Source organism: Strigops habroptila, chromosome Z, assembly GCF_004027225.2.
Source record: "Strigops habroptila isolate Jane chromosome Z, bStrHab1.2.pri, whole genome shotgun sequence".
NCBI lineage: Eukaryota > Metazoa > Chordata > Aves > Psittaciformes > Psittacidae > Strigops > Strigops habroptila.
Window position 1 is genome coordinate 52,340,371 of NC_044302.2, and position 22,327 is coordinate 52,362,697.

Consider the following 22,327-nt stretch of genomic DNA (forward strand, 5'->3'; position numbering starts at 1 on the left):
CACCAAGAACTTGTTTATTTAATTTAGGCCCTATACAGTGAGTTGCCCTAAGGGTCCCCATACCACTCAGCAGGAAAAAAAAAAACACCAAACCCAAAACCCACACCTTTTTTTATCCTCATTCTATTTGCTCAACATTCAAATAAATAGTTAGGAAAATCTTCATCCTTAGGAGTTCACAGCCTTTAGGGCTAATTCCCAGTTATGCTGAGGCGTCCACAAGCCCTCACACCAGAGCTGAAGAGCCACCACGTAATTGAACTCTCGCCCCACCACTGGGGCAGAACTGATTCATACTATAACCAGTAACCACAAAAATCAGAATGAGTAGTTTACATTTAACAATTTCAGAGCAGAAAAGAATGGTGAAACTCACACAACTCCTCAGCACAAGGTATTTTCATTTGCATGTGACGCTCAGCACTTACACATGCTGGACTGCTGAATGAAGAGTTTAAAAAAAACCCTTTTATTTTATATGCAAAGTACACGATTAGATCCAGTATCAGGCAATAGTGAAAGTGAACAAGCAGCATATTTTAAGTTGGAACCACCCCTGCAAAAAATAGCAAGCAGTATTTTATCTTTTTTATTTTTCAAATGTCTCTTCATGCAATGCAAGCAAGTTATTCTGTGCTCCCAAGAATGCTGGGTTCCTGCTAGCAACAGTCAGCATTTTGTTTTGGGTCGCAAAAGCCCAAAGAGGCTGTGGCTGTCCAGCAGCTGTGTGTCAGAGCTTGAGGTGGAAGATGACAGAAGCAACACCAGCTGTGTGTGGAATACATGCACAGGTTCAAACACCAGATGTGTGTGCAATACCTGCACAGGGAGAGGTGTCTTCCACTTTCCCTCTGTATTGCAATGCAACCTTCTAGCCCCTTCCCCATTGTGCTAGTGGCACATCACATTGACAAAGTGGCAGAGTAGAACTTGTCAAGCCATTGCACAATACTAAGAAACCTGGGGTTTAATTGCATTACAGTATTGAGTTAGCCTAAGATCAGCACCCTCTTTTGCAAAAAGCCAGACTTGGTTACAAAAAAAATGCACTGGGAGATTCCAGACCTACTGATATAAAAGGTTGTAAAGAGCTGAGCAGGGATCATTATAGCTGGCTCAGCTTTAAAGGTTATTTGTAGCAGGGCTCTCTCTTCACTGCCTAAGGAGTACTAAGGGAAACAGAGGTTACTAACTCATTAAGGGTATGGACCAACTACTGAAACCAGCACTGGCAGGACTGAGGCACTATGCTGTCCCATCCCCTGCACCAGTTTCTGTAATAAGCAAGTGACATCCTGGGCTGTTTGTATCCACGGGATCGAGGTAAAAACAATAATGCAGAAAAGATGACACAGGCTTTAGGAAAAGCAAACAGCTTACAAATGCTAGTTAGAAAGCTTGGGATTACTACAGCAGAGAACTAGTCTAAACGGCTGCAGTATGTGCACCATAACGCTTGTCATGACTTTGAAAAGACATTTTGCTTTCAACATGTTTTAAGTGTAACAGCATGTTGTTATCACCACCTTGGAGGAAGGCTAACCTGGAGGTTTGCCGTGATGACAGACAGGCCTCTTTCTGATGAGACAGTCGAGGTCTCTGCACACCAGTCAATGCTTCCCACAAAGCGCACCCATGTTGCATGGGCCCACTGTCATGGAGCATCACCGTGGGGAGAGACTGGAAGGAAATGTCCTGCCCACGGGACTGCACACCCACGGGCTGACTGAGCCATCTGCGCCCTTCGGTGTGCCGTGGCACGGAGCGGGCTCACTCGGCGGCACAGCGACCTCAGAATACACGCTCTGGTGAGGAGATACCGACTCCCCCCAGCTCCCTGCCACCGCAGGCCCGCCGGATGGACAGATGGAGGCACGGCCTCCACAACCCGACACCACCGAGGCCGCGCTGCAGCCGTTAGTCCCCCTCCCCGCTCCCTACGAACTCGTAAGTACCGACAAACTCGTGGCGGCAACCCACAAGCGGCACACACCCCCGTGCCCGGGCACCCCGCCACCCCCCGCGCCACCCCTCCTTCACACCGCGCCGCCCGCCCAGTAATCCCGCTCCCGGCCGCGCGGCCCCCCGCGCCTGCGCATAACGAGTGCCCCGGGTGTCGGGCAGAGTAGTGGGCGCCGCGCAGACGGGACCGTCGCGTCCAGCCCAGGCCGGCCCGGCCTCCCGCGGGCTGCCGGCGGAGGACCAGCTGCCCCGCGCCGGCGTACGTCGTTGCCTGGTCGAGCGGAAGCGCGCACCCGCCACTCCGAGCCTGGGCAGCGGAGCCGAGCGTCGCCTCAACCCCGCCCGCCACTGCGCGGGAGCGTGACTGGCACCCGTGGGCCGCGCGGCACAGGGCGAGCCGTTGCTCCGCCTCCTTCTCCCGTTTCTCCTCCTCTTCCTCCTCCTCCTCGCCTTCCTCCCTCTTTCTCTTCTTTTCGCTTCCTATATTAGCTTTTGCTCTCCTCTGCCTCGTCGCTCTTCTCCTCCCGCTTCTCTTCCGTGCCTGTCCCGCTGCGCTGTGGGGGACACGGGGGCAGGAGCGTGGCCTGCCGCCGCCATGCAGATCACACTGAAAACGCTGCAGCAGCAGACCTTCCGCATCGACATCGACCCCGAGCAGACGGTGCGGGCCCGCGCAGGAGCGGGAAGCGGGAGCGGGGTGTGTGTGGTCCGCGCTCCGTCCCATCCCAGCCTCCTGCCTCGCTGCCCGCTTCTACGGGAGAGCGCCGCCGCTGAGGGGGCGCTGGCCCTGGGGTGGGGAGGACGGGCCCTCCGCTGGGGGAGGGGCGGGCAGCGAGTGCGGGGGGAAGGGTGGCCGGAGCCTCTGTGGGGGCCTGGGGCCGGGGTTGCGTGCTTGGGGATGTGGTGGATGCCCTGGAGGAGTTTGGGGGTGCGGGTTGTGAGCTGTTCCGTGGGGAAGGGGAGCGGGGCGCCTCACCAGAGGGGTGTGGGGTGCAGGGGGACGGTGGAGCGGACCGGTTTCCGCGGGTCGCAGCCCGTCGTGGGGGTCCTGTTTCCCTCGGGATACCGGGGTGTCTCCTCCTGGCTGGAGGAAGGGGGCTGTTGTGGCCGGACCCCTGCGGATGGACTGGCTGCCCTCGCTGGTTTCGAGAGGGACGCCCAGAAAGTGGAAGGGAGAGCAGTTCACACTGTGCTGTGGAGGAGAGGTGCGAGAGGGCTATAGGAAGCTAAAGTTTTTCCTTTTGGGAATATGCATACCAACACCCATGGATTAGTGGGCAATTGGGCAAAGTAGTAATCTCTGCTGGCTTATATCGGGAATACTGGGAGTGGGTCATGACCTCTTGGGTGGGGGGGGGTAGTGGTAGTGCAGCAGAAGGGAAACGTGGTGCTGGCTCTGCACTGATTCCTGCCTGGACAGGAAACGTGGGAAGAGTTGTAGGGCGCTTCCCCACGGGAGTGTGTACAGAGAGAAGCTCGTGAGCATCCAGAGTGCATCCCTGTGTGCTTAGTCAAGCGTACGCTGTGTTTGATGAAGGGGGTTGATTGCAGGGAGGCTTTTACGCTTTGCTTACAGTGTGAGCCACGGTGATTGATCTGCACCGCCGAGGTGAGGGAGTGCATGTGAGATTCCACAAACCGCTTAGCATGAATGCAGGTGTCTCCTGCAAAGCAGGCGTTTGGGTGTGTGGTGAGGTTTGTAATAGTCTTACTCTCCCTTACTGGCAGGTAGCAGTAACTGTGTATCTCTGTACTTACAAGACGGGGAGCGGGGAAAGGACACGTTTTGATTGCAGGTGAATGTTTTCTGTTGGCCCATAGGAGCCTGCTGAAAAATCCTGGGGAGGGGAAAATACAGGTTCTGAGAGGAGAAGGGCCTTAAGTGAGTTTGCAGGGCTGGAAGTTGCCTTGTCACTTGCCTAAGCACAGATGGTTGCCTCTGATAGCGAAGCCCAGGCATCCTTGTGGCCGCCTTCTGGAAGATTTGGGGACTTTAGCGTCTGAAGGTGTGTCTGCAGCAGCCCTTGACATGACATCTGGGCAGTGAAGCTCTGGAAACCATGGAACATTGCATCTGCTTTTATCAAGTCTGTTGTTTTACTCTCTTTCATCTTAAGAAAAATAAAGGATGATGGTTAAACTCAGACTAAGAGTTGGTTTGGTTGACTGGTGTGGCAGAGGGAGGTGGCAAATGTCTGCCTTAAGCAGATTTTGGAAACCTTAAAGGATTTAAGGCATTAGCCTACTTGTTCCTGAGGGTTAGGTCTCTTTCCATCTTTTTTTTCTATTCTCTGTATTCAGTAAGGTAATGAGAAATAAAATAAAGGAGAGGACTTAAGGAATGTTGCCAGTCAAAACCCTCTTATGAGACAGCAAAATGCACTAGCTAGAAGTTGAATTGTGGGAAATTAGACTGCACTCTCTGTTTGTAAGTGTAGTTTCTACAGTAGCTCAGTAACTGAAACGAGTGATTCTCGTGAGCATAAGACTTCAGGTTTTGGCTAGGGGTGGGTGGTGAAACAGAGGAAAGAGAAGGGATAGGATTTGAGGAGACCTTTGTTTTAAAATGAGGAGGGTGAAGGCTTCATCTTGTTAGCTGTAGAGGTGTGGAGGTGAGAAACGTATTTAAAATTATCTACTTTTTAGAGAATCACAAAGGAATTCTTATTGAAAGTGTTGACAATCATGGAACTTAATAACAAACAGTTTTGAGCCTTCAGTTAGAAATCAAACCTGTTAAAATGGGAAAACGCTTCAAAACGTAATCTGTTAATCAGGTGTTTCGCAAGTGTATGTTTGAAAGTTCTCAGTCTGATTTTGAAAAATACTAATTGTACCAAGTGCACTGGTTTCTTAGATTAATTTTCCAACACCTTGAAACAAATGTGTGTGTTCTTTGGAGATCAGGAGAATTACTTCTACTCTTTGAAATTTGTGTGTTTCTGTGCTAGAGGTACGCTTGTTTACTTGGAGCTGTGCCCTATACTGTGACAAGGCCAAAAATCATCTAGTTGTGATAGGCCCAGGAAACTTGTTGCTCAGAAACCGGATTCTGGTTCTCTAAAATTGACTTCTGGTCCTAGCAATTTCTCCCCTTAGTCTCAATAAAAAAAATCCCCATCCAAAGAGACTTGATGTTACAGTTCAAGGTGGTATTCATGCTTGTAACTGAAGGCTGTCATTAATAGTAAGAGGTGTTTAAACAAACCTTCCGGTGAGAATTTGAAGCAACAAACTTCATAGTAACTAGGCTTGTTAAAGCTTTTGCACAAGCAGCTGATATGTTTTTTTTTTTTCCTGCTTAATCAGACAGTTGACTTTTTAAGTTCAAAATATGCGTTTTGTAATGTGACTTTAGTTTAGTTGTGTTTTAAAGTATTGGCCAACTGAGTATTTTAGCTGAATAAAAATTAGACTTGAAGCATGGAGTATTCTTGTGAAAGTGCTAGGTGAAGACTGTCAAATATTTTGACTGCCTAAAAAAGTTGAAAAGATTTAGCTTCAGGCCTTATTATTTGAGAAGGCTTATTATCAAATGTGGGAATTTTTGCAGGCATGGCTGGTTTTTTTTAAGTTTGGGGGGGGGGAAATCTGTGGAGTCCATGGGAATTAATGTATTGATCGTGCTCTGCAGAGGGGTGAATTTACCCATTGTAATCATTCTCATGTTCTGAGCAGGCCAGTTCAGTACTTGAAAATTCAGATTTAACCATGGTAAATTAAAGCGTGCATTTATCTACACAAGCTACTTTTTGTGTGTTTTTGACTGTGAGAGAGTAAATACATTAAGTGTTGTGTTAGGAGCAAGAAATAAGCTCTGTCTGAAACTGATTCAGACCTATGTAGGCACATCTCTTGTCTGAGGTGACAGTGATGACACTGTAGGCTTCAAAATCTAGTGCTGCTGTTGTAGTTCTCACTGTGTAGATATGAAATAGGCTTTTAAAAAATCTCAACAAACATTCTTAACTTTCTTTAAAAATGAAATGCCAGTTGAAAGTCTGTTCAGTTTCATTTTCAGCTTCCCTGTGCTGTTAACCTAAAACCCCAATGTCAAAATGCAGAGCATTGCAAGGAATATTCAGGATGCCTTTTGGCCACAGTCTCTATGGCGCATGATATGGGCTTTCATGTTTCGCTGGTCTGCCATAATGTTTCAACACCCAGGAAGTTCTGGCTTGTTTAACACCAACTCAACAGGACAATTAGTTTTGGAAGTTTGACCTTCTGTATGTTCTTGTGCCTCTTTAATAAGTTTATGCTTTATTGTTAAACGTGTCTGGGGATTTTTGGGTGCAAACGTTATGGCCATTTGTTTGATTTTAAGTTTAGAAATTTAGGCTAGATACTAACCAAAGCTGTATTAAATGTATGAGAAGCGCACTCCAGCAAAAATGAAGCAGGATCCAAAGGGTACGTAATAAGGAGAAAAGTGAGGCTTGGCATATATTTAATTTTTCCAGGTAAAACAGGTATACTTCAGGGGAAAAAGAGATACTACTTTAATTTTTAAAAGACAGTGTCGTAGCAAAGAATGTGTGTTTTCTGATTTGTAAAGGGTATAAAAACATTTTGGGTTTGTTAACGAGAATGAGGTGGTACATACAGTGTACGTACTTTTTGATATGTCCGTGGGGGGTGGCTGTAATAAAACGACAAGCTGCTTGAATTCTTTTCAGAGAGTGCAGTTCTAAATTTGTGAATTAGTTCAGACTATTGTCTGAATGCACAGAGTATGATTTGTGAGCCCATACGAAAGCTAATGCTGTTTGTGAACCCACAAAATTGTGTTAGTTACATCTGTGTCTTCAGTATATTGAGTGCTACACTAAAGCATCTAATGAAGAAAAAAAAGAGAAGGAAATGCATATTGAAAGCCTATGTGATCTTAAAGCATACTTTGCATCAATGCTTGTTCTATCTGGAGCTAGGAAGGATGCATGGAAACAAGTAATGGGGTGTTGTAAAAGGTATTTATCATACTTCGTAGAGCTCTCCTGGTAAACTGTGGGCTTCTGTTGGAAAACCATCTCCCGATCTAGTAGCATTAGTGAAGAATAAGTTAACAATTCAATATAATAAAATTGAAAAAATTTTAAAGTAAGTAATGCTACATTTATCTCATAAGAAAGTGATTTTTGTTTTTTCTTTGTGATATAAGAAGATGTAAAAGCAGTAGATTTAGGTTTGGTCATTTTAGTTCTGCTGAATTCGTAGTATATTGTTTTTTTCAGAAGAGTTGACTTCAGAAACAGTTCTGCAAGAGCCAGAGAATATTGCTGAGTGAAATGGTAAAATCTGACTTGGAGGCTTGTAATCTGTGAGAAAGTATGAACTTACACTGACGACCTCCTTTCTACATGTGTTTCAGTGTAGGTTAATCCTGCAGCAGTTGCTAATTAGAGGATTGTTTTTTGTAATTCTGAGAGTTTATACTCTTAATGGTTAGAGGAAAAGTGCTCCTATGATCCTGTTCAAGAATCCAGAAATATTCTTCTAGGTTAAAGATGTCTTTCTCAAGTCCTGATATTTTTTTCCAATTCTTTGATTTTACAGCAGGTATCTTTCTCATCTTCTAGAGGCATTGCTCTTGCATTTCTTAGGGTTTTATTGTTGAGTGTTTGTACTTGCACACTCAGAAGAGGTGTGAAGAGCTTGTACTTGCTGCTTAAGGTTTGATAGATGACTCTGCAAAAATCGTAGCTTTGGAGATTAGTAGAATGAGTTTTGGGGCATTTGCCCTTTTTTTTTTTTTTTTTCCTTTCCCCCCCATTATTTTTATACTTTCTTTGCAGACCATAGCATTTGCAAGTTATGTTCTCTGATAATCCATGTTTATTTTATTAACTTGTTTTTTGTTGTGGGTTTTTTTTTTTTTTTTTTGTCCCTAGTGCTTTTTTTCAGTAGCTGGTCTTGTTCCCTGTTTCCTGGCTAGAGTTACAATTTTCAAGCAAAGGAAGTTGTTCAGTTGTTCTCATTCTTGGCTGAAGAAGGCTAGGCTTTCACACATTTATGAATATTTCCCTGAAATTTTAGTGAATGTTCTAATGTAATTTCCAAAGAACTTCGGGGAGACTGACATGTATTATTAAAAATTTAATAAAGGAAAGGTTAAAGTAGTATAAATTAGGGATAGAACTAATTTTATTCATATTAGAATAGGTTTTACATGTTAGCCAATTCTCAAATGCATTGGTTGTGACCATAATTTTACAACTACTTAATCTATTACAACTATTAATGTTCTCATCTAATTTAGCTGTCAGCAAGAAACAGTAACCTTTGTACTTTTAATAATTTGTCAATATTGCGTATTGTATTTCTCAACAATCCAGTCTTTCTTAGACCACCATTACCAAGGTGGCCAGTAAACTGGGAAGTTAAAATGTACACATTGTACGTGCTTATGGACAGCTCTGTACTTAATTGTGCCTTACATTTAATCTATTTTGCAGGAACGATAGGTAGGCAAACATACCCATCCTTCATGTGGATAACAACAGGTTGGAAGGTTTTCCTTTTGGAACTTACGGGGTGTGGAGATTACATGTTAATCAAATAATAGCATGAGCAGATAACCTTGCTATTTCTACAGTACCACTGCTGTCCTTGCCCATACAAGGGCATGTTTACTAGTAAACCTTTTGAAGATTTTCATTGTCTTTCAGAAATATAGGAAAATACTTTCCTGCAGGGAAATTTGTAGGGCTATGCAAACTTACAGGACTGAAGGATATGGCTCCAATATCTTCTTCCACCAAAGTTTGTGTCTTTGGTCAGTGTTCCAGACATTATACTTGGATGAGCTGAAACACTGAAACAAACCACTTTTTAATTTTACGGCATATGATGAAGTGCAGCATGTCTTACCTAGGCTCTATAAGGGACAGAAAAGAGGCCTCAGCTGCTTTCCTCTGCATGCTGCCCTGCAGGGAGCACCAAATGAATGTGAAAAGGAGAGAGCTTGTGATTGCTGTAAGCATATTGAGTCAGACCGTGGTCTCAAGGCTATCTGGCTGTAGTTCCCCCTGTCTCTGTCATTCCTTATGGGTTTGTATCAGAGGCATGTTAAGCTCAGGGAAAGAACCAAAACTGTGTCTGAAGTCCTTATCCCTATACCCCCAGCTTCAGTGTCTGAGCTCCACACCTTCTATTTCTAACTTGTTTTTTATTTTGTTATCAAAGTGAAGGCCATTAATACATAGCTAAATAAAACTTGTTTTACCCCTCCAACTGGCTTGTCAGAATGCAGCACTGGGGAAGGAGTTTTTTTAAGTGTCTTTTTATAATTACTTAAAATGTCTTGTTAGTTTTGTTCGTACTCAGACCACTATATTGCTTTTATACTTGTATATCCGTTTGTGGAGAATTATCCTTGTAAAAATTGCTTAAAGGTACTGGATGGTTGTTTATGCTAATCAGCATGACCATGCATGACAGAGAAAGTAAGCTTTCTCCTTAAAATAAGCACTAGTGGGTTCAGAGGGAGCACTCACAGCTGTCAGTAGCCATGTCTTCCTGTGTTTTTGGAAGGTACAGATACTGAGTTTTATTTACCTTATTGCTAAAAGGTTTGCTTTAATCTATGTGTTCATGTGTTATTACAGAGCTGCAGGTATGCAGCTAAACATAACTAAAGTAAACTAAAGATAACTAAAGTCTATCTAAATGATGCAGCTTATAGACTATCTTTTAGCCACTATTTAGCATCAGAAGACTGGCCCTAGTGTCTCCTCTTTTAAACAGGGCTTAGGTCAATTTTGAAATGCAGGGTGAAACTGTGCAGAGGCCAACTTTGAGATGAGAAATTAATTTTGTTGATCTCTAGGCAATGAATAACAGCAAATACTAGACTGATGAACTTCACCTAGATGTAGATGAGCTCAATTTTGGAGAGTAAATTAGAAAGGCACAGGTAATTGCTCAGGAAGTAAATGTCAGGGCTAAATTTGGATTTGTACCTTGCCAATTCCAGAGTATTTATCTTCCAGACAGCGCAGCTGCTTTCTGTGTATACAAACTTCAGCACAGTAAATGCAAGTAGCAAATACAGAAGTTTATGAATGCCTTTTATTGTCTGTAAGGCTGTTTTAAAATACTGGAGTAATTTTAAATGCATTGTTGAGTAATTTTTTTTTTTTTTCCCCAGTCATTCACTAACCTTGTGAACCTGACTGGATTCACAAATAGCTTCCTCTCCTATGGTCCTTCTCTTTTACTGTATCTCTTATGGCTTTGGAACCTGAAGTAGGGCAGCAATCTGTTCATGCAACCGTCGAGGTGGTCTCCTGGCTGAATATGAGTGTCCTGTTTAGGAAGACAATATAAAAGATTACTGTAAGTATAAGTTTGTGCCAGCAAAATCTGCTTTCTGTCATTTGTAGAAGTAGCTAGAACCAAATGTGTTCTTATAATTAAAGCTACTATAAAGCATTTAGTTACGAGCTAAGTAGTTTCTTATCCTCTGGACATTTCAACAGTAGGCACAATATATGCCCTTAATCTGTTGCTGATCATGGTGTTTGAATAAGGGTAGTGAAATGTGTTGCACTGGTCAGTTTGTTGCTTCATTAGCTGATTTATTGTCTGCTACAGCTGCATCATCCTCACCTGACTGAACAATGTCTATATGGCAGTATAATGTGTGGTAAATATGTTTTCAAGGGCAGTGGGAGGACATATTAAGCAGTTCGTGGAGCTAGTCAGTAGGACCCCTGGGAAACTGCCCACAGGGGCAAAGGAGCAGAACAGAGCTGGCAGATCTTTAAGGGCACTTTCTATAGAGCACTAGAGCTCTCAATCTCCAGTTGTAAGAAATCAGGAAAGGAAGGGGAAGGCAAGAGACTGGCGTGGATGAGTGGGGACCTGCTGTTCAAACTAAAGGGTGAGAAGGAAATGCATAGGGAGTGAAAGCAAGGGTATGTATTCTGGGAGGAGTGTAAGGATGCTGCCCGGTTGTGTAGGGAGCGGGCCAGGAAGGCCAAGGCATGACTGGAACTGAACTTTGCATGGGATGCAAAGAATCATAAGGGTTTTTACAGGTATACCAGTCAGAAAAGGAAGGTCAAAGAAAGTGTACCCCCCTTGATAAACACAACTGGCAAACTGGTAACAACAGATGAGAAGGTTGAAGTACTCCACAACTTTTCTTGCCTGTCTTCACTGGCAGTTTCTCTTACCACGCCTCTCAAGTGAATAAACAGCAAGACAGGACTGGGGGAACAAAGTTGCTCACACCGTATGATCAGGGTTATGATCACCAGAGGAACGTGAACATACACGAGTCTATGGGACATGACCAGATGCATCTCGGAGTCCTGAGGGAGTTGGCTGATGTAGTTGCCAAGCTGCTCTCCATGATGAGAAGTCGTGGCACTCAAGCAAGGTCCCTGGTGACTTGAAAAAGGGAAACATTGCACCCACTTTTCAAAAGGGTAGAAAGGAAGACCGTGAAAACTACTGACCTGTCAGCCTCACCCTTGTGCCTGGGAAGATCATGGAACAGATCCTTCTAGGAGCCATGCCAAGGCACATGGAGGACAGGGAAGTGATTCGGGACAGCCAGTATGGCTTCCCTGTGGGCAAGTTCTGCCTGGCCAACCTAGTGGCCTTCTGTGATGGAATGACTGTATCAGTGAACAAGGGAAGAGCTACAGGTGTCATCTGTCTGGACTTGTGTAAAGCCTCTGACACAGTGCTCCACAGCATCCTTCTCTCTAAACTGGAGAGATATGGATTTGATGGGTAGACTGTTTCAGGGGATAAGGAATTGGCTGGATGGTCAGTCGCATCCAGAAAGTAGTGGTCAGTGGCTCAATGTCCAGGTGGAGATCAGTGACAAATGGTGCATCTCTCAGGGGTCTGTGTTGGGACCGGTTCTGTTTAATACCTTCATCAATGACACAGAGTGCGATCGAGTGCACCCTCCACAAGTTTGCAGATGGCACCAAGCTGAGTGTTGTGGTTGACACACCTGAGAAGACAGGATGCCAACCAGAGGGACCTGGACAAGTCAGAGAAGCGGCCCATGTGAACCTTGTAAGGTTCAACAAAGCCAAGTACAAGGTCCTCTCTTGGGTCAGGGCAGTCCCTGATACCAATACAGGCCAGGGAGGGAGGAATTGGGCCACCCTATGGAAAAAGACTTAGGGATGCTGGTGGATGAAAAGCTGGACGTGAGCCGGCAATGTGAGTTTACAGTGCAGAAAGCCAACTGTATGCTGGGCTGCATTCAAAAGAGCATGGCCAGCAGGTCGAGGGAGGTGATTCTGCCTCTCCACTCTGCTCTGGTGAGACTCCACCTGCAGTACTGTGTCCAGCTCTGGAGTCCTCAGCACAGGAAAGACATGGACCTGTTGGAGATTGTCCAGAGGAGGGCCACAAAAATGATCAGAGGCATGGAGCACTGCTTGATGGCTTATCTGTGGCCTAAGGAGACTGTTCAGTTTTGAGTGATTTCTGACCTTGAATGATAATTGGGGGGGAATTCACAAATTAGATTTCTAGTTTTCAGGGAAATACTCTTTTAAAATAAATCTAGGGATAGAACAGACTTGCATAAAGTAAGCACATGAGAGTGGTGATCAGCAAATTATTACTAAAATGAATAGTGGTTTGACTGCCTGACAACTTAGGAATGGCAGTAAGCTGCTATTAGTTTTGCTGTGGAAAAGCAACTGGCTGGCCGGAGATCAATTCTAAAGCTTTTAGCAGGTGCTGGAATGGTGTGTGTGAGAGCATCCTTCCTCATCTGCTGGGGAAAAAGAACTGGCTTCCTATTGGTGTAGTTCCGTAGAGGGAAATTGGGTTGTGTTCTGTATCCTGGTGTGGCTAGTGATTTAATCACGTACATCAGGTGTGAGCTTACAGAAGGGGTTGATTCTGCAGGCCTCCTTTGCTGGGTCATAAAGCCTGGTAAAACAAACTTTTTTTTTTTTTTTTTTTTTTGTGTACTGCCCAACTGATGAAGCTCCACTGTGAGTGTTAAAAGTTTGGTTTGTCCCTTTTGGACTAAACATCCAAACTGAAAGCATTAGCCTGGTAAAGAGACTGATGAAGAAACATGGGAAAATATCTGAGAGGGAGAAGTGACGGGACCAATGAAGGAAAAGGGAGAAGGTAACACAAAAGTTTAAGATACCATGAACTGAAAAATAAAGTGAAGACAGGAAGCATGACTTAAATGTGGATAACAAATTTTAATTATGCTGAGAATCACAAAGCTCCACTTCTCAGTAAATATTTACCTCTTAGCACCTGAAAATACTGTTCCAATGTATTTACTACTCTAGCAACCTTAATAGCGAGCTACAGCTTTAAAAATTAACAAAAATGGTAATACTAAGGTTGCCTGTGGCACAAGTAGTTGTCAGTCTGATTATACTAGGTATATGCATCTCGATTGCAATGTTTCATGAAAAAAGCTTATGAATATTCAGGGAAAAAAACTTTAGAAGGTGGAGTTAGTTTGCAGTGATAAGTTTATAACAGATTGCTTTTGTTTGTTCTACATGTATTTGGAGTGTGTGTCAGGAAGATTTAATGTTTATATACAGGCAGCTTGTCTTAAAATATGATCTCAAATGTATCAGTACAGAAATGCTTCTAAAGGAACATCCTTTACTTTCTCAGGATAGCATTATGCAGCCTTTCCACAGAATATGGGCATTCTGATACAGTGTCATTTGAGTATATGTGGTGTTCTAAAGCATGGACTATATGTCAGTGGTCTGTATAAGCAAGTAAAGAAGACAAAAGACTTTCATGTGAAAGCTTAAAATTGCTATGCAGAGCTCCAGAGGGGAAAGAGTTGAAAGCAACTTATGTAAAATGAACAACTTGGCAGTTTGCACAAGTCTCTGCATATAAAGGCTTCAGGTCATTGCAGTGAATTAAATTGAATGTCATGGTGACCTTACCATAGAAACACATTCTCTGAAGAGTCATTATGATGAAGAAAGCAGTGAGCTGTGTATAGCATCTGTACCACCCTGTTCGGAGAAATAACAGGGAAGGGGAATGGGTAAAAAGTATTTTTGCCAAATTTCTCATTTTTTCACTGTATTTTAAACTACTACATAGGCCTGTCATGGAGAAATTACTCAAAATTTGATTAAGCACTAGGCATTATTTGGGAAGGGAACACGTTGCTCTTCAAGAGGTTAAAATGGTATCTTTGGAAGATTGATGTACTTGATATGAGATATGACTGAAAACAACCTTTTAGGATTTAAAACTTGGAACAAAATGTACATAAGCAGGTTTGTATTGTGAAACTTTTTTTTTTTTTCTCATTAAGAATGTTTCTGTTCTTTAGGTGAAGGAACTAAAAGAGAAGATTGAGTCAGAAAGGGGGAAAGATGCTTTTCCAGTAGCTGGCCAAAAACTGATTTATGCAGGTAATGGATATTCTGAAGACACTGTATATGAATCTATGTTGTTTTTTGTGTTATTGTTTGATTTTGATGTGAATGTTAAGTCTTCTAAAAATTGTAAGTACTGAAATGCAGACAGGTTAAAAAACAAACAAACAAAAAACCCCACAAAAACAAACCAACAACGAATCTATTGTCAAAGGGAACTCTTAATTTTGAATCAGAATTGTTCAGGTTTTAATACATGTTGTCTGTTTTTATCTTTGCTCTTGCAGCATGATACGCTAGCAGCTTTAGTGCTGGATGAGGTGTGCTTCGTGAAGTGGAAATAGCTTTTGTTACAAGAACTCAGGATTTAAGCAGATCACATCTGATGTTCTGGGTTAACTGTCTTTTGTACAGTTTATGCTGTGTATAGCTGAAGCATTCCTGCTATACCTCAGAATTAAAAATAATCTTATTTCTTTTGTATTAACAAAAGAAACCCACCACCAGACCTTTGGTATTCAAAGGTACTTTCAATACTTTTAAGCTGTGTCACTAGAAACAGGCATTATGTGCTAGCAAAAAGCAGGCTAATGTTAAAGACATGAAGTTACTTTATGTCAGCTAACATAGTTTTAATTTTTTTAGGCAATAGTTTTTTACTGTTTTCTACCTGGCTGGTCCATTCTGGCACTCATGCAGAGTCCCAGACTTTTTTGTTCTTTCTTCATGTCAGAACTGAAAGTTCTATTCCAATACCCCCTCTAGTGCTTTTTCCTCTCAGATTGTGCTTGAAAGAAGCTTTGGTGGTTTTTTTACTTCTTCAGTGTACTGCTTTGTAAACAGCATTGATTTTCCACTTCTATGAAGCTAAAGCCACTAATCACAGTAGAAAGATGCTAATGGAAGACAAGTTGGAGTCTCTCTGTTTTTTTATGGACTCTTCAGGACTATGTTGCTTAGCAAGTTTTATGTCCCATGTGCTTCAGTGAAGGGAATGTACATCAAGAACAGGAAGGTAAAAGTCATGTATAAAACCAAATATGAACAAGGCAGAAGGCCTTGTGCAATTTGTGTATAATTGCATGATGCTCTTAATACTATGTTTCTGTGATTAATAAAAACAAGGGTTGCATAAGATCATACGATGTGATAAGTATTTTTAGAAGCCTGAATTTATCTGCAGCATTGCATAATCCCCACAAGCATTAGGAAATAATATTTAGAATCGAAGACTATACAAAAAATTACTGGTTTGGTTTTGGTTTTATTTTTTTTTTTCCTCTTGGACAAGTGATATGACAAAGGTGCATTGATGACATTTTTACTTTGATTAAAATGAGCTTTAGAATTCTTATAGTTTGGTAAAGCAGAGTGATATCCCAGCGGAACCTAATTAAAAGTATACCATTTGTTACTAAAAAATGCTTGCAATTTTTTTTTTTAAATTGTGTTAATCAGAGGTGAGATAGATCTGTTGTGTTATCTGTACTAGGGTAAAGTTTAGAAACCCTGCGAGTGGTGTGTCCTGAAAGTATAGGATGTCTGCATATATACCTTGTGCAACCTCCTTCCCCAAAGTGCCTGTAAACCTGAAAATTGTAAGGAAACCTGTGTAGGTTCTGAGTCAAGTGCTGCACCATCTGCTACAGGTATTACTACTGCTACAGTATATATAATAAGTTCTTGAGTATTTGACCTGCAAGACTGGTGGAACCAGTAGAGTAAGATGGTGGCACCTCATCCTTTTTCCAAGTGCCATAATGTGCATGCGTTGCTTGATTTCTTTGCAGTCATCAGGATAAGGTTGTGTCCTGCTATATACAATTAAGTGGTGTATTCCACTAGCACTGAGAGTGGTTAGGAAAATTCTCCTTTTGAAATGGGGAAGTGGTGCGAAGTACACTTAGTTTTCTTATTTGTGTTATTGCCTCTAGATCAGCTTATGCTAGAAAAAGAGAAATCTGTGGTTTAATGTGTTTCTCAGTTCTTCTAAGTGTGAGACAAATCTACTTCACTACAGGACTATCTCTGAGTATGAAACTTTAAAAGTTGTTTTTTCTGACACCACTCCCCACCCCCCATCTGTCAAGGTGACAGGATATGGTATGGTTCTCACTTTTTCTAAAGCTTTAGCCTTCTTTTAAGAACAAATCATTAAAGTTGCAAAGTCACAAATGTATGCAGGTAAACTTAGTCTGTGGCAGACTCTGGGAACTATTTAGTTTACTGCATCTGAATGGCAAGCAACATAAGCAGAAAATGAATTTTCTTCCTGTGTCTAGAGTGTGTAAGCAGGCGTAAGTTACTTAGTTAAGCTTCTTGTATGCTGAAGCCTGTTGTCTACATTATTTCTGTAGTATCTGTGTTAAAGGTCCAGTGAATCTTTTGCTAGATATTTAGTGCTTCTGTTTTGAATGATTTGAAGCGTCTTCAACACTTGGAGCAACAGCCTTCAAGCTAACTAGTCCTGTGGACAGCATAGGAGGAAAATTATGTGAAGCTCTACTGCCAAAGCTTAACACTCAAAACACTTTTTGTAAGGTTATTAATCTGCATAAAATGTGGTTTTTATGGGCTTTTGTTTGAACTTTGTGAAGGAATCCCAAGACCATCTAATGATCTGTTTAATAACTTCTTAATTTAATCTGTTTAATTTGCCAGGTAAAATCCTTAATGATGATACTGCTCTCAAGGAATACAAAATAGATGAGAAGAACTTTGTGGTTGTTATGGTGACTAAAGTGAGTAATTATTTTTGAAAAAGCAGTTACATTATTTTTCTTTTAATTGTGATGAGTGATTGTATATGCCTATCCTTAAAACAAGTGGAATTTGATCATTTGAAAGTTTTTGTCAACAGTAAAAATAAATGCTTGTGTGAATAGATATGAAATATTACTTCGAAGTTCTAGCTTGCCTACACTGATTGTTATTGCTGTTCTGTGCTGAATGTTTACATTGATGACAAAATTTCCCAAAGGCTGATTTTACTGTTTCTTCTTTATTGTCTCTCTGTTGTTTTTCTTGTGATATTATTAAAAGGAAAAAGGGAACATACATAGTTTGTTACTAAAGTCTCCGTATAGAACTCTTCCAGTCTTGCCATGTCACTTCTCAAAACTCATGACCGTTTCTTTTGTCAAGCTCAACAGCTTAAACCAGTAAAGAAAGGATACATATGCCAATCAACAAATCTGTGAGTTTTGAATGACGGCAATGGCAAAGAGAGTCATGTGGCATGTATTTGAAGTATCTCCTCTTAACCAGTTGCAAGATTGCTTCTGGGAATCAAGCCACTGATTTTCTAGGCATTCCAGACCTTTGGGATCTGAATAAAACTGGCTTCATCTCTGCCATGAGATAAGAAGTTAATTTTGGAGTTAGAAGTCCTCCTTCTGTTAAAGAAAACCTGTATTCAGTTGCCCTGTTTGGTTTGGCTCATTAGATTCTGTGTTTGAATGTAACTGTTATAGCTGTCTTCCTGAAGAAACAGTGTTTTAGTCTGTGGATGGTGTGGAGAAGAAGCATTTATCAGCACAAGAAAAGGTGCAGATGGGATTTCAGAGTACAGCTTGCATTTTGTTTATAGCAGAAGAAACACAGATCTCCATGAAGACCTGTTAAATGCACTACCTTATATTAAAGGACCTGTGTTTTGGAGTTGGGCATTTCTTCAGTATTAAAGCCTTTTTGCTAAGTCTTTGACCTCAGTTTCCCTTTGTTTGATTCTTTTCTGGAGAAGACATGCCCTGTCATGTGAGCACAACCACTAACTTTGATGCTCAGACATGTTTCAGTGTTTTTCTTTGCTTCTTAAAATGTTCTTTATTTTGCCAGTTGTGTTGGAAGCCATTCATTCTCAACCTCTTCTTTCCTTTAGACAAAAGGAGGAAACCCATTTTTCTTAGTTTAAGCAAACATTGTCTGAAAGTGATTCACCTTGAATAAGTAGTTCTGTTTTGTTAAAGTTCAGCTATTTCTCTTGGTAAGGCAGAGATACGGGTCAGTCTTATCACTCAAGGGTAGTCATAGGACACAGCTTTCAAGAACATAATTCTTTTACCTTAGCTGAAAGTTACATGCATTCTGAAAAGTGTAATTTCTGTGTAATAGGATTAATACTACATCCAAGCAAAATTCATGTTTCCAATAGAGATGTGAAGATTAAATCACAATTATATGCAAATATTAACCACTCTAAATTTGTTGCTATAGATTTGGTAGTCCTTGATTCTGCTGGATTTTTGGTGCTCACTACAGAACTCAAGTACGTGTAATGTTATTTATCATATAATACCAGCTTGGAAGGGACCTCAAGGATCATCAGGTGCAACCTTTCTTGTCAAAGCATGATCTAGACTAGATGTCCCTGCACCCTGTCCAGCCAAATCTGAAAAGTGTCCTATGTTGGGGAATCCACCACTTCACTGGGGAGGTGATTCCAATGGCTGATCGTTCTCATTGTGAAAAATTTTCCTCTTGTGTCCCGTTGGAATCCCCTGGGAGTAACTTGTGCCCATTACCCCTCGTCTTTCCATGTGACTCCTTGTAAAAAGGGAATCTCCATCTTCTTTGTAGCCACCCTTTAAATACTGGAACATGATGATGAGGTCTCCCCTGAGCCGCCTTTTCTCTGTGCTGAACAAATGCATTCCTCTCAGCTTTTCCTCACATGGCAGGCTGCCCAGTCCTTTGATCATCTTTGGACTGTTTCTCTGGACCCTCTCCAGCCCATCCACATCTTTTTTGTATAGCAGGGACCAAAACAAAACAGTATTCCAGGTGTGGTCTGAGAAGCACTGAGTGGAGTGGGGTAGTGACATCTTTAATCCCTGCTGGTGATGCCCTGTTGGCTTTCTTTGCCACAGCTGCCCGCTGTTCACTCACATTGAACTTGTCCATCACGACCAACCCTCAGATCCCTTTCTAGAGATCTGTTCCCCAGGCCAGTAGATCCCAGCCTGTGCTGCACTCATGGCTTATGTTTTCCTAGATGCAAGACTTTACGCTTGTCCTTGATGGACTTCATAGGGTTCTTTTTGTCCCACTCTTCCAGCCTATCCAGGTCATTCTTCAGGGTGGCTTTCCTTTCCGAAGTGTCCACTTCCCCGCTCAATTTGATATTGTCAGTAAACATGGCCAGGGTACACCTGATCCTATCTTCCAGATAATTTGTGAGATACTAAACACCATTGAGCCCAATATTGATCCCTGGGGGGCCCATTTATGTTGCTTTGAATATAAGGAGTGCATAAGTAAAACTTGTTGCAGGTTAAGTTTAAATTGTTTAGCATCTCGTTTTCTAGCAGATAGCATTCATGATGAAATGTGATTACTGACTTTATAACTTTTTTCCAAATTTGAGTGGTGAGAAAACCTTATGCTTGTTACACTTGTCAGATGTCTTTTTGACAGCCATTTTAGTTTCTTCTGAAAAATGTGCTTTTGTAAAACAGAAGACTGTTTTCACATTTAAAATGTCGCAATCTGTAAATATTTAGATCTTAACTTTGCATTTTACTTCATGCTCAAATAGTGTGGCTGCTTAGGTGTATAATTAAGTACTTTAGTGACTCTATCAGTTGCCTGTTTAAACACAGTGATACATTACAGATATAATGTTTTCAATGTTTTAATGCTACGCTGGATGTTGAGGCAGCAATGTCAAACACAAATGGTCTTAACAGAACTTAATCGGTATGTTGACTATAGAAAGCATGAGTTTAGGAGCACCGTGCTCTGCCTGAATTCTGTTGTCCTCCTGTAGCCCAAAGCAGCAGCTGGAGCGGTTCAGCAGTCAAATGCTACTACTGCTGCTAGCTCGATGACTGCAGCTCCCACAACAGTCACCGCACCGCTTCCTGATGCTGCCCCTGTGCCAGCTCCTGTTCCTCTACCACCAGCACCAGATGTAGTTGCCTGTGAATCTCAACCTGTAAGTGATCCTAAAGAAGAGAAGCTAGTAGAAGAATTACCTGAGGCACCAACTGCTGTCAGTCCATCGTCAACTGACAGGTACAAATGAGCCTCCAAAAATGCCTTCCGTGTCTATTTCTATTGCTTCTAGTTTTGATTTTAAGTTGAGTTTTCCATTACAGTATTAGTTCAATCATTTTCTCAGTTCTACATAATTTTTCCTCTTTCTTAGCTATAACTTCAGACTCTGGCTCAAGTATAACATTACTGATGGTAAGAAGTGCCCCTCACTGCTTACATCTTCTCTGGTGGAAAATGTGATCTTAAGACTAAACCTATGGCGTGGAGACTTACATAACATAGGATTGTACTCCTGTTAGGCATTTCAGAGTTACTGTGCACAAGTTTCTTTTCAGACTGAGGATATTCACCTGCATGGGGATCTACTCACAAAGCTCTTAAAAGACTTAGAGGGATGTGTCCTGTCGTGTTTGTATACCTCTGATTGTGTTTTGAGTCTTGCTGGTTAGATTTAAACAATAAGTTCCTTATTGTTATAAGAATCTATTAATTTCTGGAAAGAGGTTTTTTTTTTTTTGTTCGGTTGATTGGGGGTTTTTTCACTTTTTTTTTTTTTTCTTTTCCCCAAAATGCGGTATTGCTCTTAATGTAATGTCTTAAAACTACAAGCTTATTTGTTCTGAATGCTCTTTGACCCATCTGCAGATAGCTGTGGGAGCTGGGATAGTTTTTAACCTAAATTCTCTACATTTAAGAAAATCAAATGGAAATTAGAAGTTTCATCCCTATTGTATACTGTGGCCTTTTTTCGTTCACTTTAAGTTGCTTAAGTTTGCATGGGATAAAAGTGCTATTAACTGTAATGGCACTTGCGGTGCTACATAGCATTATACATTTTTCGTACACTGGTTTTCAATCTGAGTGTTATTTATGTGGTGCACAAGACATTAATTTTTGAAGTGGTTGTATTTAAACACTATCAAATATTGAGATGATGATAAGGAAACAAAACTTGCAATTGCCTAATATCTTGAAAATATCACAGATTTCTTGCACTAAGTAGCCTAATTGATGATTTAATTTTGCAATTCTGAGAAACAGACATATTTTTTAAATGGAATACAAATGAAGCTTCCATTTATCAGTTGAATAACTTAGGGTTTTTTTTGTTTTGTAATTTTTTTTTAATGTTAATATGTGGGGTTTTTTGCTGCTCAGCTTGTCCAATAGGTTCAAAGATTAATACTAAACCAGTGCTTTCCAGGTTTTCCATGTACAGATCGCAGTATGTAAAACTGTGGTAAGGAAGCCTTACATGCCTAACAGGAGGCAAGAGGTAATTTAACAAATACATTGTAGTTACCACCTGCCTTAATTTCAGTGAGTGCTGCTTGTTTCTGATTTGCTTTAGCAATTAAATTACTGAGGCTGGTGAAGGCTTATTGAACCATGGCCAGGCAAGCTGGTGTCTTGTTTCACCTTTGATCTTTTTTAGTTATAAATCATACTAGTGAAGCATTCTTGTTGGAACTAATTTTTTTTTTCTTAATTAATAAAATGCATCTCTGTAAATGCCTTGTTAGATTTTTTTTTTTTTCTTTTTTTCTTTTTTTAGTGGCATCTTCAGAAAACTCATGCAGATTAATCTGATGATCTTTCATTTGCTGATAGGAGTTGCCAACTCTGGTAGCTTATATAGATGTGGGGCTGCTGCAGATCCCTGTCCCCAGATCTATCAAGTGTCAAGATTGAACACTTATTCCCAATACATACAGTATGTATATACGTATATATATGGCTGGCTGTATAGGTCAACACACGCACGAAACAAAGGGCAGTTAAGCAACCATACAGCACAGCAGTTGCATTCTGTTCCCCCCAGGCGACTCAAGGCAAAGCCTACTAGTGCAGAATACATATGTACAGACATACAAACGAACCATACAAATTTGTCCAGTAGCTGGCCTTAGTCTGTTTCAATACCTGGCCCCTAGTTCTCCCAGTCTCTTAAATTTTTGGGAGCTGGGCATGTGACTGCCTGGGCTCTGCAACCCCACTCCAGTTGC

General features: G+C 41.6%; 1 protein-coding gene across 3 annotated transcripts in view; it reads left to right on the top strand.

Moving 5' to 3' along the window:
• The first annotated feature begins 2,104 nt into the window (after positions 1-2,104).
• RAD23B (RAD23 homolog B, nucleotide excision repair protein) overlaps positions 2,105-22,327 on the top strand; it is a 36,575-nt gene continuing 16,352 nt past the window's right edge. Inside the window, exons 1-5 of one of the 3 annotated variants that reach the window (XM_030512752.1) lie at positions 2,275-2,623; positions 3,539-3,645; positions 14,279-14,360; positions 16,986-17,065; positions 20,092-20,339. In XM_030512752.1, the coding sequence (XP_030368612.1) occupies positions 3,610-3,645; positions 14,279-14,360; positions 16,986-17,065; positions 20,092-20,339 (446 nt within the window). In that variant the 5' untranslated portion in view covers positions 2,275-2,623; positions 3,539-3,609. Of the gene's footprint in view, positions 2,624-3,538; positions 3,646-5,554; positions 6,074-14,278; positions 14,361-16,985; positions 17,066-20,091; positions 20,340-22,327 lie in introns of those variants that run through there. The other 2 variants (XM_030512751.1, XM_030512753.2) reach the window with 2 other exon arrangements.